General features: G+C 42.1%; 3 protein-coding genes across 10 annotated transcripts in view; 1 reads left to right on the top strand and 2 right to left on the bottom strand.

Moving 5' to 3' along the window:
* Nucleotides 1-6,117, bottom strand: part of CELF1 (CUGBP Elav-like family member 1) — a 49,850-nt gene extending 43,733 nt beyond the window's left edge. For 4 of the 7 annotated variants that reach the window (XM_083349027.1, XM_083349029.1, XM_083349030.1 and 1 more), the window contains exon 1: nucleotides 5,973-6,105. The gene's annotated coding sequence lies outside the window, so the exon portion shown is untranslated. Of the gene's footprint in view, nucleotides 1-5,972 lie in introns of all 7 variants that reach the window. The other 3 variants (XM_083349033.1, XM_083349028.1, XM_083349032.1) reach the window with 3 other exon arrangements.
* Nucleotides 6,118-6,208: 91 nt separating this feature from the next.
* Nucleotides 6,209-10,771, top strand: PTPMT1 (protein tyrosine phosphatase mitochondrial 1). The gene is made up of 4 exons (XM_083349048.1): nucleotides 6,209-6,582; nucleotides 8,840-8,920; nucleotides 10,132-10,323; nucleotides 10,542-10,771. Exons 1-4 carry the CDS (start codon nucleotides 6,355-6,357, stop codon nucleotides 10,680-10,682), a joined length of 642 nt encoding a protein of 213 aa, XP_083205174.1. The 5' UTR covers nucleotides 6,209-6,354; the 3' UTR covers nucleotides 10,683-10,771.
* Nucleotides 10,772-10,983: 212 nt separating this feature from the next.
* Nucleotides 10,984-19,183, bottom strand: KBTBD4 (kelch repeat and BTB domain containing 4). Of its 2 annotated transcripts, none has more exons than XM_083349038.1 (4): nucleotides 19,049-19,183; nucleotides 15,470-16,114; nucleotides 13,301-13,407; nucleotides 10,984-12,487 (listed from the first exon to the last, which is right to left on the bottom strand). In XM_083349038.1, the coding sequence occupies exons 1-4, from the start codon at nucleotides 19,065-19,067 to the stop codon at nucleotides 11,627-11,629; spliced, it is 1,632 nt and encodes a 543-aa protein (XP_083205164.1). In that variant the 5' UTR covers nucleotides 19,068-19,183; the 3' UTR covers nucleotides 10,984-11,626. The 2 variants fall into 2 exon arrangements, with proteins under 2 accessions (XP_083205164.1, XP_083205165.1); XM_083349039.1 differs by lacking the exon at nucleotides 19,049-19,183 and adding an exon at nucleotides 16,528-17,562.
* Nucleotides 19,184-19,213: the final 30 nt, after the last annotated feature.

Below are 19,213 nucleotides of genomic sequence, written 5' to 3'. Positions count from 1 at the left end.
ATGTCATCTAGATACTTGAAAAATAAAACAAACTTCAAATTAGTCTAATTCTTAACTCCAAAACCCAATTCCAATTCTGTAACATTTGTGGCAGCTCCCAAAATATATATAAAGGACAAGTGCATATGGAAAGGACTAGATTTCACAGGCTTTAATGTCTGTCAGGGACATTATGCACTCTGGGATATCAATTTTACACAGGACAAAGATACTTTCATGAACCTACCAATCAGTTTTCATTCCAAGCATACATATTGGATTACCCCTATCTTTGCATTGAGAACTACATGATAGCAGGCAAGAAATGACCAAGTCTCAGGCTGCAAATGCAAACATATGAGCAATTCGGGTTAAATGAATTTGAAAAGCCAATTTGCAATACAAATGTTATGAACACCTATTTTTGATATGCACTTATATAGTAATATAGCAAAAAATTAAAGAAAACTTTTCTACTCACTTTAAAAGCAAACCGCTTTATTTAGTCTATAAATTACACTAGTCTATGAATCTTGCAAGACCCATTATGGCCTCTGTTGGCTTAAAACCCCTCATAAATAATTGACATTTGCATTTAGACTTGGGATAAGCAATACCTTCACTGTATTTGGCATTATATAAATAAAATAAAGAAATAAAGACGTATTTTAAACCTCTACAAATATAAGGCTTAAAGACACTTACTTTAACCTTCCTGCTTTCTAACTCTAACATACAATATCAATAACAACACTGCTAATTGTAAACTGAAAATATCACCTGATATATATGGCATGTTTGCATGTATACAGACGTATTGTATCACTTGGATTCTAAATTATGCATTTAAGCAAATTACGGTATGTATAATTTTATAATTCAAGACAATAACAGTTTATTAATACAAATACCATTGTTCAGAAAAACACCATTATCAATTATGATTTTATTTGGGCAATTCCTCACCCCCCATAGTTAGCGATGGAAAAGACTGGTTAATCCGAGATGCCGGTATGCACAGCCACTCAGTCTTGGCGGGATTGAGTCGAAGCCTGTTTTAGTGTTGAAGTTAGATTGGTTGATTCATTTTATTTATATATATATATATATATATATATATATGAATATGATATTGTTTTAAATGCTTTAGATGCTGTTTCCCATCAAAGTTATAACCAGTAGAATAGTATAAAGTATGCTCTCGGCACCCTGCATATTTTAATAATTTGAGATAGATATGCTAAATATTACATGTTTGATCATAAATTCTAACATATACAATTTATTATTTGTATCTGGATACTGAGCTTGAAAGATTTGCTTAGCTTATGCCACTAGGTCAACTAGATGGTCAGGAAGATAAGAGCTTGGCTGCATTGTACTTCTATACTACATTAAAGTTACATTTTCTTTGGGTGCTGGCTTAGCATACAATACGAACTCAACTCAGTATTACATAAAATTAACTTGGCCATTATAACTGCTTAATAAACCAAAGTTAAGCACAACATACTGTGATGTGTGAAGCTAGCTGCTTCCTTTTACCAGAAAGTGTTCAAAAAACACTTTTGTTAAGACAAAATTAAATCGGGTTATATTCCAATCTCCTCTGAAATACTAGACAGAGAAAGAAAGAAAAATAATGTATTCCTTCTGAAGACTTTAGTGCTCAATGTACTGAACAAAACAAGCAACAAGGAATGATAAACATGAATCTTCAAAGCAATATTTCTGGTATTAAAAATAAAAGCTTAGGAGTTGTACTGTTAAAAAGGTATCAGAACTTGGTCATTGGAACCGTTCAGGCATTAACCATGTTTAGCATGATGGATTTTACCTACAGCAAACCTTTTTGCTTGTTTCCTATTTCTACATGATTCTAAGATTAGTTATTGCTTTCCATTTGCAAAATCTCAATTATTATCTTTATATATAGTTTTTTTTTAAGTTTTAGAATCTAAAACTGGCTTGTTTCATGCAAACTATAGTTTTGGGATCTGACCTATTTGACAAACTATAATTAAAATAAAGCTTGGTAGAATAAGTGAAGAAATGAGTACTAGAATTTTTCTGGTTTGGTTAAGAAGCAAGCAACCCCATGAAGCATGTGAGACCCTCAAGTCCCTTTTTGTGACATATAAATTGGTCAGCAAATTGCTAATATGTATGGCATGTCTACTAAAACAAAACAACAAAATCATTTAAACACAAGTTATCTAAAGCTGATTTTTTTTTAAAAAAAAACAACAACAACAAAAGCATAAAATTAAGATAAAAGTACTGTACTAAAAACCTGAGCTGTCCACATTCTGGTGATATCATTGTTTATGTCTACTGTTTAACTACCTCCCATCCAAAGTATAGTTCCCTATCTCTGCTTGGCTAAACACATCACAGCAATGTACTGTTTGTGTAATAGGAGATAATATCCTGATTCACACATATTAATAAGCCGTGAATTATAGCCCAAACTGGATTCACACATTGCCCTAAATTATACTTGGTTGAGTTTGTTGCATGAATCAACAATTGCTCAGAAAACTTAAACTGTGGTTTAGCAAACTTCATTAATCAATGTTTTCTCATACCATTCACAATATTTGTACAAAATGGAACTACAATGAAGAGGATAAATAACACAAAGTGTAAGGCTCTGCATATAGTAACAAAACTGTATTTTTTTCAATCAACAGTAATCTTCAAATACTTGGTGAAAAAAACATAAGGCTTGAGGCCCTCTATAAAAGAATTATAGAAGAAAAAGTTGTATCATCTTAATGTAATATACTGGAGTAAAATCCTAGCAAAATGTTTTGATTTGAGTGCAAAAAAAGATTCCTACAAAGAAATAATTGTATTGTGGGGTTTTATCTCTTCTGTGTCTTCTATAGAAATAATTGCATCCTATTCAGGAAAGCTGATTTCTTGAATTAGATATTAAAAAAGCAATATATTATTTTAAAAAACTCTATTAGCTACAAAGGCCTATATGGTTCAAAGTTGAGCCAAGATACTTTTTCTCAGATGAGTCTGTCTATATCATGGGCATCAAACTCGCCGTGTCATGTGACATGTTGCAGCATATCGTGACTTTTTTTTTTTTTGCATTGCCAGAGCTGGGGTGGGTGCAGCCTCCGCATGATGCAACCGGCCCATGGACCAGCAGTTTGACACCCCTGGTCTATGGGTTCTTCAGGACTGTGCTTCATTTATTTATTTGGCCAACCATCTCCTTCATCAATGTGATTGACAGGCACTAACAAGAATTAAAATACAATAACTGTATTTTAAAAAATACAGTTCCTAAACAACTTTCCAAAACATCATTCACTATTAGTTTGGGCTCAATTACTTTCCTGGCTCCCATGCCAAAAAGCAAACAGAGCCTGGGCCAGTCAAACCCTGGGCAATGTGGTATTCCAAAGGGCAAGCACAGCTATAGAAAAGGCATGTTTCCCAAGTCCCACTAGATAACAATCCCTAGATAACAATCCCTAATAGATGGGACCCTGAGGCATGCCCCTCTTGCCAAAACTAATAGATTGTTAGAAATTACGGGAGTACTGTAACAGAGTCTTCAAATACCCTGGGCTCATACAATGTAGCGCTTTGTATGTAATCTGATAGCACCTTCAATTGCATCTAAAAGCAAACTAGAAGCCAGTTCAGGTATAACATAGGCATGGAGAGGTATAGCCATAATTGTCCACATAACTACATTCTGGACTAGGTGAAGCTTCTTTTGTCTGGGATATGTCCTAGAATTATAAAAGGTTGAATTATTTTTCTACTGACAAAACATTTGTTTCACTCCCAAGGACAAATAAAAACTGAATAGTTTTATTGAGGCTTTTAAAATTTAACAATTTTCAATATTATCTTTGCCGTTTGAAATAATGTCTGGTTTGGCTTTCATTTATAACTGCACTTTTTTCAGTCAAAAGAAGACAAGGAAATGTTAATATAGCTGTATTCAATTCCTTGTATGTGACAAAGCACAGTTCCAAAAGTATTTGAATTATTTAATTTATGCCAACTCTAATAAACTATAAGTAGTACAAGATTACATAAGACTGTGCCACCTATGGTATATCAACAGCACTTTCTCTTCTAAGTCAAAGTATTCTAGGCAGTTGCTTCAACCAGTTGAATACATGGCAACCATGAAACACATTGGGGCATTAAATGCTCTTTGAAAATTATTCCAAGGACATACATCTTTCCTAGCGTGCATCATAAAATAATTAGCTCATACCTTTCTGTTTTGAACAACGTACCAAATCAAAACAAAACCAATTATTCACTGCCTTTATTTTAACATTTGCACCTTTATGCCTTTTTTAAAATATATATATATATATTTTTAGCAGCTTTACTTTACAAGGCAAGCGGGCCCAGAGTTTTCTAGAATCTAGCAGCCCCTAAATCACATTTAGTAAACATTTTCTTCTTTTTTTTAAAAAAAAAGGGGGGGTTGTCTCTCTCGCCTCTTCCATTATCGCTTCCTTGTGTCTCATACTGCTAAGCTTGTAAGCCGCCCTGAGTCTTCGGAGAAGGGCGGGATATAAATGGAATTAAAATAAATAAAATAAAAAAATATTGTAAGTGACCGTATTCTATTCTGACTACTCCGTCGTTCAACGCAGACCTTTTGCATCACCCTAGCTCAGGGGTAGGCAACCTCGGCTCTTTTATGAGTCATGGACTTCAACTCCCAGAATTCCTGAGCCAGCATAGCTGGCTCAGGAATTCTGGGAGTTGAAGTCCATGACTCATAAAAGAGCCGAGGTTGCCTACCCCCTGCCCTAGCTTGACCCGAGCCAAACTCCCAGGGGGAAGGAAGAACCCGAAGATTTCCACCCTAAATCAACGCCAAGTTTTCACTGGAGCCGGGAACTCGTCATTTCCCCCGTTTACCACGTGCCCCAAAAAAACCTCCAAGGGATTCCCAACCCTCCTCCTCCTCCTCTCGACCCATCCGGGTTCTATGCAAAAAGGCCAGGAATTCATCTTCTCTTTCCCCCACCACCCCCACCACCCCACCCGCCCCTTCCAGCACGCTTCGGGGTCATTTTACCCGAGCTCAACTGCCACGGGATCCGCTTACCACCCCACCGCCGCCACTGCAAGGCAGGGAGACTGAAGTGGCTCGGGGCGAGCTTCCTAACGGGAGGAAGAAGAAGAAGAAGAAGAAGAAGAAACCTCCTTCGCGGCCGAGCCTTAAAAGCGGCCACCAGAGGACGAGCCCCGCCCCCCCTCCCCCCCCTGGGATGGCGACGACGACGCCGCCAAGTTGCAATGCCCCGAATCTGCCGTCCGTCTCTTCGGCCCCCCACCCCACCCCCGGAGACAGCCCAACCCACCCGAAGGAGCGTCCTGGCTGGCTTCAGGGTTTCTGCTTCACCGTAATCCTAGGCTGAGAAGGCAGCTTCCCCCACCCCCCAAGGCAGGGGTAAGGCAACCTCGGGCTCTTTTAGGACTCCTGGACTTCAACTCCCAGAATTCCTGAGCCAGCCGAGCTGGCTCAGGAATTCTGGGAGTTGAAGTCCAGGAGTCCTAAAAGAGCCCGAGGTTGCCTTACCCCTGCCCCCAAAGGGGGCTCCCTCTATATAACCCTTTGACTTAGCGGGCTTTGGGACACTCACCAGCCGGATGCAAGGAAAAGCAGCCCGCGCAGCTAGACGGGTGGGCGTCGCGATCAATAGCCCCGAGGCTCGGATCGGAGGGGGAGGAGGAGGAGGAGGGTGGGGAAAGGGGGCAAGTACGGTAGTCAGCTGTTCCTCCCCCCCACCCCACCCCGCCGCTCCCAACCCCCACCCCGGCAAGGGGGAAGCCAAGCCAAGCGGTTCTGATAGCAGCGAGGCCCAACTAAAAAAAAAAACAAAAAGAGAGAGAGAGAGAGAGAAAGAAGAGCGCTCTTCAATCAAACGGGAGAGCTCCGGTCGCCTAAGCCACCCCCGAAACGCTGCCGACCGGGGCCAAGCCACACTCACCGTCACTTGCGCGCTGTTCCCTTCCCTGCCCTTCCCGGGCTCCTCCTGGCGGCCACCGCCCTCGCCTGCCCCAGGGGATCCGCCCGCGCTCGCTCGCTCGCTCGCTCGCTCGTCTCGCCTCCCTCCGCCTCAGGCCGGTTTCGCAAGATGGCGGCGCTTCCGGGAGAGACCATCGAGAAGCTGGAGAGACGCGCAAAAAAAAAAAAAAAAATAGGCGCAAGCGCGGTGTTTCTCTCTCTCTCTCTCTCTCTCTCTCTCTCTCTCGTAAACGAATGAGCGCGCTCAGCTGGTTCCTCTAGTCCGGGACACCCGATTCCGCTTCCCGGCAGGTGGCTGATGCTGCCGAGATGCCCGCGGCCGCGTCCCTTCTCGCCCCCGTGTCATGAGCTTCTCTAAAGACACTTCACGCTCGCCTCGACGGTCCTGGGAAGCTCTGAGCATGGTAATCTCCGCCGCTTTGGGCCCCGGGATTGCCCGCCTCTTTTACTACCCGACCCTCGTGTACACGCTGGTGCGGGAGCGGCTGCCTGGCTCGCGACGGCCGTGGTTCAGCCGCATCGACCGCGCGGTTGTCTTGGGAGCCCTTCCTCTGCGGGGACGCTGCCGCCAGGTACGGAACCAGGCGCTGCGGGATTAACACGGCTGCCCCGCGGAGGCCACTCCAGTGACAGGGGCTGCTGGGTCGCCTCCCTTAGCCAGTCGGGGGAAGGGAGGAAGGGGTGGCATCCTTTCCCCCCCCCCGCAAGCTTCCCAGGAAATTATTTAGGAAGTGTTGTTTTTTTCCCCCACGCCAACCTTGCTGCCCGAAATGGCATCATCCAGCCGCGCGCTTTTCTGCTCTTCAGGAACGTAAATGGCTGCTGCCCGGTCTCGTTTGCTCTGAGTTTCTTTCAACTCAGTGCCGGTCACTTCTGGAGACTGGAGCAACTTTTGCCCTGCTGCGAATGGTGTGGTGGAAAAGGGCAAGAATTGGCGCAAATGAAGTAACCGTGGGGTGGGGTTTGGGGATAAAATCATTTGCTCCGCCGACTCCCTTTAAATACCTTTTGCGGCCATGGATCGTGGCCACAAACTCCCCAAGATTTAAGATTTAAATCAGGGGTCTTCAAACTTGGCCCTTTGATGACTTGTGGACTTCAGCTCCCAGAATTCCTCAGCAGGCGTGCCTGGCTGAGGAATTCTGGGAGTTGAAGTCCACAAGTCATAAAAGGACCTAGTTTGAAGACCCCTGATTTAAATCATAACATTTGTTCAAGCCTTCACAGACCCCTCTGACGACAACATGGCTCCTCAAGGGTCCGCGGGCTACAAGTTGAGAACCACTGGTTTCACTCTATTACACCAAGAGAAGGTGAAGAGTGTTCAGTAACGAATTTGGTTTGAAAGGCTTCTCCTGTACAGTATATTAACACATTACCTTGGGCTAGCTAGACTGTGCAGAGTTGGGGGTATTAAACAATGACTTAGTTTTTGTTGTTTCTTCTAAAGCAGGGATTCCCAAGCAGGAGTGGTTGCACCTCCTAGGGTTGAGAGACGATAATCCAGGGGCTGTGAAAACTTGGGTTTTCAAAATTATAGTGTATATGCATAATTCATTGCCGTTATTTTGAACTTTTGTAAGGGGTGCGAGAATATATCAGAAGCGTTCTAGGGGTGCGGGGTATAGAAAAGGTTGGGAGCCGCTGCTGTAAAGAGTAAGTCAGGGACACCCAAGACAAAGATTCCTTCGGAGCAGTTTAATTCTAACTGTAGTCATTCTTCCATGCCATACAAGATGACACCTCGGAGATGTTCAAATTCAATGAAACTGATTTACTGACTTTAGTCATCTCAGTTTGCTTGGAAAAAAGTGACTTATGACCATTTTTCACACTTACGACCATTGCAACATCTCTATGGTCACATCATTTACATTCAGATCCTTGACAACTGAATCACCTTTTATGATGGTTGCAAATATCCCAGGGTCATGTGATCGATCACCTTTTGTGATCTTCTGACAAGTAAAGTCAATGGGGAAGCAGGATTCACTTAGCAACTGTGTTACTAATTTAACAACTGCAGTGATTCACTTAACAAACATGGCAAGAAAAGTCGTAAAATGGGGCAAAATTCACTTAACAAATTTCTCATTTAAGCAACATAAATTTTGGGCTCAGTTATGGGTTGTAAGTTAAGGACTACCTGTACTGTTAAAAGAAGACTTCCTGACCTCCTATCGGCTATTTCATTTGTTTTTATAGCCATAGGGAGAGAGAAGTCTTAAGTGAATAGTAATATCTGAGCTGGGAATCAGGGCACAGTTGAATTGGACCTGGTTAGTATTTGGACAGGAAGTTGTTAATTCTTTAATTCTTTAATTTAATTTAATTTAATTTAATTTCTTTTTAAATATTTGTATTTATTGTATTTTATTGTTAGCCGCCCTGAGTCCTTTGGGAGATAGGGTGGCATACAAGTCTCATTAAATAAATAAATAAATAAATAAATAAATAAATAAATAAATAAATAAATAAATAAGGAATTCTAAGGTGAGGGCTAAACTGGAAAAATGAACAATTCAAGAAAAATGTAATTGTAAGCTACTTCAATACTATAGTAAAAAACCTTGCATGAATGTATCCATGTAATCACCAGAGCCTGAACTTGACTTATTTTTTTTATTGGAGAACATAACCAATAAAAGAGCTCTTATTCTCCGATATCTTACAGATTGTTAGCTGCAATTTGCCAACTTCCTAGTCGGTTTAGAGATTAATTAAGAATTCTCAGAATTGTTAGCACTACATATGGACAATGCACGTTGGATGTTAAACTAAAACACATTTAGAGCATTTGGGCATGTTGTGAATGAATTCTTCTTGCAGCTGATAGAACAAGAGAATATCCGAGGAGTGCTCACCATGAATGAAGAGTATGAAACTCGCTTTTTATGCTGTTCTCCAGAGGTACGTTCTGCTCATCATCACCAGTATAGCACTATGAGGATGCAACCGACAATCACAGTTCAATAGAGTACAAACCCTAGTACGGAGTACCAACTCTTTGCAAGGAAAGAATATGGTTTAATACAGGGGTCCCCAACCCCTGGTCCCTGGTCCGGCATGCCAGAAACCAGTCCGCACAAACAAGGAAAGCCCCATCCGCGGGATGCAGGCAGTACATGAAACCACGCCCCCTCCAGTGCTCAGAAAAGCCTCTCTCCACGGAACCGGTCCCTGGTGCTCAAAAGGTTGGGGACCTCTGGTTTAATAACATGTGTTTGACATAGCAATGTCCTGACAATGTTTGTATAAAAGCCAAGGAAGAGATTTGTAAGTAGCAAATAATTTGGAATAGGAAAATCAAAAGGATTTATCCAAGCAAGCCAATTAAGTTTGATGTACTGAATGCAATCAAGTGTTAGGAGACTTCTTCAATTTTACATATACCATCATGAGGTTAAAAGGTGCATAAAAGAACAAATTGACACTACATAAGATTTACAAAGAATTGAAGCATTGGCTCTTTTTTTTTACTTAAAAAGCACGATAGCTTTTTAATCATGCATGGTGTAGAATTTTCTTTTGTCCACCCTCATTCACTGAAATTAAATACCAGTAAAAGAAAATACATCTTTATGCAACACATTTAACTATAGAATACACAACTCTTAGATGCACAGCTTTAAGAGCAACACTTAAACACACTGTTGCTGGCTTTATAGTGCCTTCTAAGTGAAAGGCAGCATCCCTTAAAACACCATGTTTGGGAGCAGCAGTGACCCTTCATGTTCACTATTAGGTTCCCAATTCATCTGGTTGGTTGCCAAGTGACACATGTAGGATTAAGACAGGACTTTCACTGATCCAAAATGTTTTGCTTTTTAATAATCTGATTGCTGCCTTGATCTATGATACTATGTTCACTTCTAATAATTCATGATATCATCTAATGTTCCAGCCTTATTTCTTGTTAGCTTCTTTTTTGAACTTCTCCTTGATGAGCTTTTAATTATGTTGAAATAGTCATGTGCTATTCTAGATGAATGTTTAATTAAATTTATATGGGCACCCATCTCAAAATGACTCTGGGCAGTGTACATCTTTTCCTGCCGTCTAACCTATAGCTTCCTATAGTTTCTCCTTCAATCTGATTCTTATTTTGGGATTAATTACAGGAATGGGAGGCAATGGGTGTAGAACAAATGCGTCTTAGCACTGTGGACTTGACTGGAATTCCCTCACTAGAAAATCTCCAGAAAGGTGTCAAGTTTGTATTGAAACATCGTGAATGTGGAAACAGTGTCTATGTGCACTGCAAAGCTGGACGCTGTCGCAGTGCCACCATGGTTGCTGCTTATTTAATTCAGGTAAGAATATTTTTTTAATGAACAGGTTAAAAATAGAATGGCAAAATATTTGATTAGGAATAAACTGTTCAGGGTGTGAAAGAAAAAAATGGGATTCACTTAAATGGAAGGGAGTTGCAGAACTTTGCTAGGTGGTTCCTAATTATAATGCTGGAATATACAGTATTGTAGTTTAACAATAAATAGAAATTACAAATGGATTTTGTGGCTTCTCATAGGTCCATCACTGGACTCCTCAGAAAGCAATTGAAGTCATTGCTAAGATTCGTCCTCATATCATTGTCCGTCGTAAACAGCTGGAGTTATTAGAGGATTTTCATAAGTCTGTAACTGATGAAAATCCTGCACAGTCACAGTAGAAGCCGACAGATACAGAACACCAACTACCATAGAATAAACAAAGAGACAAAAAGTCACTGAAAGATATTCAGGATTCTCCTCTGAAAACATCTGGTTCCTAATTTATTGTTTAGGAGCAAATTATCAGTCAGTGTGTTTCTTCAGTGGTAGAATAAGAGTTTTAATTACTGCCTGCTTTGCAATCAATAGGTGAGTATGCTTTGCCTGTTATACTGTCTCTTATGTTTAATTACTTTACAACAGATGCCTAGGACTTGTTGACAAATCTTTAATCAGATATAAAATATTCTGAAATCATAGTGCTGTTCCAGTAAAGGCCTTTATTGAGATTGGTACCCAAAGTTCTTACAGTATGTATAAGTGGGGTTGACACCTAATAATCGGGAAGATGATTCAGTACACTGATGTTAAGGGTAAATTTGCTATTAATATTTGCTATTAATATCAGGTGGAAATATATTAGTAACAGCAACCCCTCCTTGTCCTAGAACACCAAGGAATCTGAAATATGTATTACTTAAAATAATTCTACCTCAATAGTCGTCTTTTGCAGTTCTAATTGGAAGGACTTTACAGGAAATCACTTATTGGAAAGATACATTTGAAATACTGTTGTAAAATTCACAGCACGTGCCCTAGCTCTAGATGGCTAGTAGAGTCTAGTAGTTTATTTACTTAAGACTGCTGCTAGGAGTGGGTTCAGGCCTTGATTGTGGGAGGCAAGAAACTGACCAGTAGGAGAAGCAATGCTAACAATAATTCAGCCATCACCACTATTCACTAATTAAGTGCTAGTGAAAATAAGTGTACAGCTAGGATATTGGTATTCGTCTAAAATACTACGATCAGCCTCAAGAAAACAGAGCTGTAAGGACTTACGCATTTCTCTGACCTACTGAATGTGATGTTTCCATTATCCTAGCTCTGAAATATCCTGGGGCTTTCAAGCCAACACAAACTGCAAATTTGTAAGTAACACTTTGAGGCCACGGGTGACAGACACCACAGAGGTGGCTGGATTGAGTTTGAAAGTGCTAGCATCTCCCTTTTTGTAACAGTCTCGAAAGATGTAAATATTACCATTGCAACTGGCAATTTTCCAAGGGGATGGGATTGAACTCCAGGCATCTGCCAAGCAGAGCCGAGTGAAGCTATCTAACAGAGGATTGTAGCACAAAAGAGAATCTCCCTGTGCTACTATGAACACCAGGTCCTTGTACACAGCAGCGTGCATGCACCCTGCAAAGGGTAACACGTAAGGCTTCACATAACACTTCTCTGTTTTAGTGTCATAGCACTGAATCAGCCGAGAAGGTTTGGTAAAAAAATCAGCGTCATTCTCTTCCCCACCCAACAAGTAAATGACACCGTTAAGATTCACGCCTGCAGCCCCAGACACTGCAACTTCCAGCTGGCTTGTTTCTGTCCACACATTGTCTTTCACTTTGTAGTATATGATGGCATTAGAGAGGATGTCTTGCAATGTTTTGCCACCCAATGAATAGATTGCGTCTTTGTGGAGCACCGAAACCAGAGTATGTTGAAGCCTGTCTCGGGGCAGAGGAGCACACCATTCCCAGTCTATTGTAGTGTTGTTACACTTCCACATGCGCCGTGGAATGGATCCTCCAACGACATAGAGATCACTGCCGTGTTTGCAGGCTGCAGTGATCTGGTGACATAAACTGTTCTGACCGCTAACGCTGATGGAGTCGTCGTCAGCACAATGCAACGAGACGGCAAGGGAGTGTGTACGAGAGGATTCCTTTCCAATCAGATAGATGTGAACGTTCTCTCCAATTTCCTAAGGAAGAAAAGGAACTTTTGTTAGCCTTGCATACATTAGTCAAAAGGAAGCATGCAGTTAAAAAAAATCCCCTACCAGCAAATTAGACTTTATGATATACATGAGAACCCTTTTTTTTATTAAAACATTCTGCACCTCTTAGCTTTGTCCACATGAAGGGCCAATCTCTTATGGCTCTTTTATTTCAAACAATGGAATGGACGGACTATAACCATAAATGCATCACCAGGTCTAATAAGCCACTTCAATCAGAACTGACGCTGAGTTGCATACAGTTTCCATCCCTATAAACCCATATTAAAACCAAACCATAGGAAAGCCAGTTTGGACCAGTGGTTAATGCATTAGGCTAGAAAGCAGAAGACTCTTGAGTACGAGTCCTGTCTTAGCCATGAAAGCCAGCTGGGTCACCTTGGGCCTCTCTCGGCCCAACTCACCTCACAGGGTTGCAGCGGAGAAAAGAAAAAGAGGAAGGTGTGTTGGGATATGTTTGCCACCTTATTTGTAAAAATAATAAAAGGTGAGACACAAATAAAATCATCTTATCCATGACTGGAAATACTTAACCAAGATTAAAATACTTTTCATACTTTAGCGGGATTAATCCTACTGTTCCAATCTCATTGGAAGAACCAAGTATTTAAAAACGGAAAAGGAATGGGGATGTCGCAGTGAATATTATTCCAAAAAAAGGGGAAAAGCAATCAAATGCACTTTTGCAGTTGGCAATTCCTAAGCAAGGGGACACAAGAGTCTGAACTCAAGCCTTGTGGGATGGGCAGATACAATATGGGGAGCACATGACTCTACCTTTAAGCTTGATTGCAGTAACTCTAAGAAACCTGCCCGCTCTTCTTTACTGAAGTCAATCCAGGTTTCTATTGCAGCTGTAGGATTCTGAGAGCAGGGGACCCCATCTGAATGATTGTAGAGGTAAACCAAACACACACACTTGTAAAATGGCCAGAACAAATAATCTCTGCAGATCCTTTTCCATCCATTTAAACTCCATTTAAATACTACAGTTTCTATTCTACAAAACTCTAGAGGCAGCAAGAATGTGCTCCATTTCCCAAGATTACCCAATGAATGTGCGACTCACCTGGGAAATGTGATTCAATACTGGCTAATGAAGCAACTTACCTTCTCCTTGCCCTCTTGTTCGAATACCAGATTTTTATTTTAATTGGATATTGTCAGAGTTGAGTGAATCTTTATTGTCAAAGTACAACTATGTATACATTGAGATTAGCTGAGCCTCCCTTTGTGCTCCCACCCCTCAACACACAGTGACAACAAATCCTCCATCTTACTACACCATGTGAACCAACTACACCACACACCGGCCTCCCAAGTCAATTCTGCATAAAATTCACACAAGTTATTTCTCATTCAAAAGCCTAACAGCCCACGGATAAAAGGTGTTTTTCAGCCTGTTGGTGCGGCTGGCTATACTCCTATTTCTCCTACCCGATAGGTGATATAATTGGATATTGTCAGCGTTCAATATTTTTTTGCTGCAGTTAATAGAATTAATGATTGTGAACATGCAGTTTCAATGTAATGCAATGCAATGCATTGTAATGCTACTGTAATGAGGTCCATGGTTAGATAGTAGTCCCAGACTTGGCTTCTTAATCATCAGTATAGGACACTATTGTGGAAAAGTCTATGTTGTTTCGCTGATCTAATTACAACCAAGAAAATCAATGGCTGTAAAAGCCAGCGTTATTAAAAAGATTTCAGTTTAAGAAGAGTCACTGGTCTAGATATAAGGAAAACTTTAAATGCGATATACTTGCTACAAGTTTATTTTATTAAAATAAACTATACATATTTAAGAGTAAAGTTAGTTTTCATGTACTTTATAATGCTTTTGGAAACTTCTAATGCCCCTGCTATTAGATTTTGCATATAATATTTCATTGCAAATGTTTATATGCCATGTTTATAGTGATCTTTCACATAGCTAATAATTAAATACAACAAAAACAAAAGTGTTACAGGTAATCCCCGAGTTATGAGGGTTCACTTAGCGCCAGTTCAAAGTTACGTGACAACTGCCCCCTAGTGCTTATGAGTAAGTTCCCAAATCTCAAATCTTGCAGCACCACGGCAGTCATTCGCCCTTAGAAATGACTGCAGAGGCTCTGAAACATTCACCCTATTCCCCCCCCTCCCCACAACTGCTTCTACCTCCCTTCCTGCCACTCTGAACTCACCTTGCAAAAATCCTCTCTGCCAGTTTCTTTCCCTTTGAGGAAGAGGAGAGTCCGCTTGGAAATGCTTTTCACACCGAGAATGGAAGTTTCTGGAGTCTGTGATCTCGCACGAGTATTTGAAGTTGCACCAAATCATGGACCTCAGAAACTTTCATTCTCTATGCAAAAGGTGTTTGCGGTGGCCTGTCTCCTGCTACTGGCCCCAATTCCTTTCTGCCCGAGGGCAGGCCTGAAGCCTTCAACTGAGGGAGAAGGCCAAGCCCCTCATACCCACCAGAGCTCGCTGCGTCAGGGGAGGAAGTGACCCCATTGTCCCCATGGCCTCCTCCAAGCCGCCCAGAACTGAGGTTGGGGGCGGCTTCTGCAAGCTTCTAGAGGTTGGATCCAGGCCTCGGAGGCCTGCTCCAACACTAGTCTCTAATCATTCTGGGCAATAAATTATTGAACAATGAAGGTACAGTTTACTTTCTCAAGAAAAATTCTACCTCATCTACTGTAAAAAGCACCTGTATTATTAAGAATCTCCATAACACAGAGTCCAGACTTTGTGCAAAATTGAAATTTTTAAACCATACTTAATTGAAGAAACAGTTGCCCAGTTTACACTTTATACAAAACCACAATGACTGGTGTCACATATTGCGCTATGTCCCAGAGATGACTGTATACAATGTGTGAACCTAATCAATTTTTCCAAGTCTATAAAATGAGTTGAAAAGCCATCATTTAACATCACATATCTTAGTAACTGACTTACCTGAGACAATGTCTGTCAAGAAACGAAGAGGAAGGTGCAGAAACTCCTCTGTTTCCTGAAGCTGTGCTAAACATGATTTAGCACAATGTTTGGCCGCTGTGTAGAGCTCTACGTCGCTATGCTGATCAGACAACCACATAATCTGCAAACAATTTTTCACTTGCAATGTTCGAGCCAAGAAACGAGAACACTCCTCAAAAAGGGCAGTTAGCTGGTACATATCTGCTGCTTCATAGGTCTCCTGCAAATAATCTGCTCTTAATTTCACAGCTCCATGGTAAATATAGTCTACCACAAGTTGAAAGACACTTTCACTAACATCTTGTAACTCAATGATACGGTTGTGTGCCTCCTTAAGGTTGGAGGTGAACATGGAACGAAAAAAACAGCTTTGAGCTGAAAGGACTAGGCGGTGCAGTTGGAATTCTTTGCCTTCTACATAAATGGTGACATCCGCAAAGAGCTCATCTTCAAGGCACAACTTCATAATTCCTTGGGCCACACGGCTAGAATGTGAACGGTCAGTGAAGGTGTAATTCACAAAGTAGTTTTCCTCATCTGAGGAATTTCCAGTATCCCCTGTTGAGGAACCTCCTGTCTCTTCCAGTGAGTCCATGTTGTTGCTGTGATTTGACCTCCAGTAATCTGAAATGCAACAGACATTGGGAATTCTTTAGTTATTTTATGCCTTAAGTAAAGCAAATCTAATGTTAAATTTACTTAAAATACAAAAAAAAAAAGAATCTGGGAAGTGGAAAAATGTATTTTACTGTGTAAGAGTTAATTATTGGATAATGATTTCTGCAATTTCTTACGACAAACAATTGCAACAGGAATATTTTTTTTGACAGTACTCATTTTCTTTATAAAATCTCAAAAAATAAACCACGTAAGTATCTCAACAGACAACAGGTATGTTTGGTAGTAGATAATCACTAAGTACCATATTTTATTACGGTAAGTACTGTATATGTTAAATATACCTTAATTTGGTGCACTGCTGTTTAAATAAACTAAAATATAAAATAAGTACCAGAATAAAAAAAATAGAACTTAGCTATGTTTATGAGAAATGTATTCAGACAAGTGTGTTTTCAGTAGGTTCAGGTAACTGGCAGGAAATTTTGCATTTCTTTCATAATTCTATATTAGAGATTCATAATTCTATATTACCAGTTAGATTTTCAGTATATAAAATTCAGTACAAAATCAAGCCCAATGAATGCTGAATGCTTTATGCATAGTTCTATATGCTAAAATCTACCAACATAAACAGTCCTGAAATAAATTATGTTTTTAAGGTGCTAGTTTGCAATCTACCAAATACATGCAGGAATAATGATAACTATAAACATAGTTAAGCCATTGGGCTTAAACACGGTTGGGTACTTTGCCGCTTAAACTATCGTCCGGTCTCCAACCTTCGCTTTCTGGCGAAGGTTGTTGAGAGTGTGGTGGCGCATCTGCTTCCTCTGTTCCTGGATGAAACTGATTATCTGGACCCGTACCAATCGGGTTTCAGGCCTGGGCACAGCATGGAGACGGCATTGGTCGCGCTGGTGAATGATTTCTGGCGGGCTCGGGACGGTTTGTTCCTCTGTCCTAGTCCTATTAGATCTCTCAGCGGCTTTCGATACCATCGACCATGGTATCCTACTGCGGGGTTGGGAGTGGGAGGCACTGTTTTGCGGTGGTTCTCCTATCTCCTGGGCCGCTCACAGTCGGTGTTGACGGGAGAGCAGAGGTCCGCCCCAAGGCCTCTCATTTGTGGAATTCCTCAGGGGTCGGTTCTCTCGCCCCTCCTGTTCAACATCTATATGAAGCCACTGGGCGAGATCATTCGTGGTTTCGGGGTGGGGTATCATCAGTATGCTGATGATACCCAACTTTTTTTCTCCACCCCAAACCAACCCAGCGATGCCCTCGCCGTGATGTCCCATTGCCTGGAAGCGGTCCGGGTCTGGATGGGGAGAAACAGGCTTCATCTCAATCCTGCCAAGACTGAGTGGCTGTGCATACCGGCCTCTCGGGTCAACCAGATTATTCCATCTCTAACGATGGGGGGTGAGGTGTTACCCCCCATTGATAGGGCTCGCAACTTGGGCGTCCTCCTGGACTCACGGCTCAATTTTGAAGATCACATAGGAGCCGTGACCAGGGGGGCTTTTGCCCAGGTTCGCCTGGTGCACTAGTTGCGACCCTATCTGGACTGAGATGCCCTACGCACAGTCACTCATGCGCTCGTGACCTCCCGTTTAGACTACTGCAACGCTCTCTACATGGGGCTGCCCTTGAGGACCACCCGGAGGCTTCAGCTGGTGCAGAATGCGGCCGCGCGAGTTGTGATGGGGGTTTCCCGATACTCCCATGTAACATCTCTACTCCGCGAGCTGCATTGGCTTCCGGTTGCCCTTCGGGTGAGATTCAAGGTGCTGGTGATGACCTATAAAGCCCTAAATGGCGAGGGTCCGGGATATCTGAGGGAACACCTGCTGCCAGCATCAAGCTCCCTTCGTCCAGTGCGCTCCCACAGGGAGGGTCTTCTCAGGGTGCCGCCGGTTAAAGATTGCCGGCGGGTAACACCCAGGGGGAGGGCCTTCTCAGTGGGCGCGCCTGCCCTTTGGAACCAGCTGCCCGCGGAGCTTAGGACTGCCCCCGACCTCCGTTCATTCCACCGGGACCTGAAGACCTGGCTCTTCGAGCTCTCTGGTCCAGGCTGAGAATTTTTTAACTTTAACTGGAGTTTTTATTTTTTCTCAGGGAATGATGTAATCTTTTTAAATTGTTTTTAGCTTTTGTACTGATTTTCTTTTAAATATCCTGTAAACCGCCCTGAGTCCTTTGGGAAAGGGCGGTACCTAAATCTAAATCTAAATCTAAAAAAATAAAACAATTAATAAATGTATGGTGCTGATCCATTGAAGCACACTTTAATGTGTTAAGCAAACAACTTAATATTATATAGTACTCAAACGTGGAAGGCTATGATTGGTTTGCAGTAGCCTAAAATATATTTAGGCTTTTAAAGGCATTCCTTTTTTTTTCTTATATTCTACGAAGCAGACCATGGAAGCAACAGGTTATTTCTAAGGGGGGGAAAAAGAAATCAGAGGATAAGAAAGTATTGGCGGATTAGAAACTATCCAATCCGATGCAGTCTCTTAAAAAGACCTAAGAACTCGCGACCTCCGAAATGGGCTTAACAGGGTTGCAGGAGTTGTCCACCTTAAGTTACGGGGGTTGTGTGTATTAACGCGTAAACAAAGCACAACCGAGGCCATGAAATCATGCTGGCCTGAGTGATCTCTCGCGAGCCGCCGCAGCTAGCCCCGCTCCTCTACCATACGAGCAGAAAGCTTGGATCGAGCCCAATCTCGCCGGAGTTTCTTCAGCATTTCGACGCTACGCGGGAAGAAGGGCTCCTAACGGCTGTCATCCACAACGGAACCGACGAGCCTTTTCTTAAGTTGGCTTCGCCGAGTTACCGCCCCCGCCCACCACCCGCGGACGGCTACCGAACCTTCCCGCCCCCTCAACAGGCAGGAAACCGCCCCGGCTTCGGCCAACGGCAGCTCTTACTTGCGACTCCCCCCTTCATTTCGCCGTCTCGGGGCTGCACGGAGGGATCGCTCCGTGAGGTAGAACAACAGGAGGAGCTGCGCTTTCCGCTTTGGAGATGAGCATACCCGGAAGCCAGCTGTAACGATGGTCCGAGCCGCGCGTTACTTTCACTTCCGGATCATT

The sequence above is a fragment of the Vipera ursinii genome (assembly GCF_947247035.1).
Source record: "Vipera ursinii genome assembly, chromosome: 1".
NCBI classification, from domain to species: domain Eukaryota; kingdom Metazoa; phylum Chordata; class Lepidosauria; order Squamata; family Viperidae; genus Vipera; species Vipera ursinii.
This window is presented reverse-complemented; position numbering and strand designations above follow the sequence as displayed.

Bases quoted from the DNA above. Each gene is read 5' to 3' on its own strand.
- PTPMT1 (XM_083349048.1), top strand. From the start codon at position 6,355: ATGAGCTTCTCTAAAGACACTTCACGCTCGCCTCGACGGTCCTGGGAA. The intron at 6,583-8,839 runs GTACGGAACCAG...TTCTTCTTGCAG, and splicing joins TGCGGGGACGCTGCCGCCAG to CTGATAGAACAAGAGAATAT. The intron at 10,324-10,541 runs GTAAGAATATTT...GGCTTCTCATAG, and splicing joins TTGCTGCTTATTTAATTCAG to GTCCATCACTGGACTCCTCA.
- KBTBD4 (XM_083349038.1), bottom strand. The intron at 13,408-15,469 runs GTAAGTCAGTTA...ACAATCATTCAG, and splicing joins CTTGACAGACATTGTCTCAG to ATGGGGTCCCCTGCTCTCAG. The intron at 12,488-13,300 runs GTAGAGTCATGT...TTTCTTCCTTAG, and splicing joins TACTGCAATCAAGCTTAAAG to GAAATTGGAGAGAACGTTCA.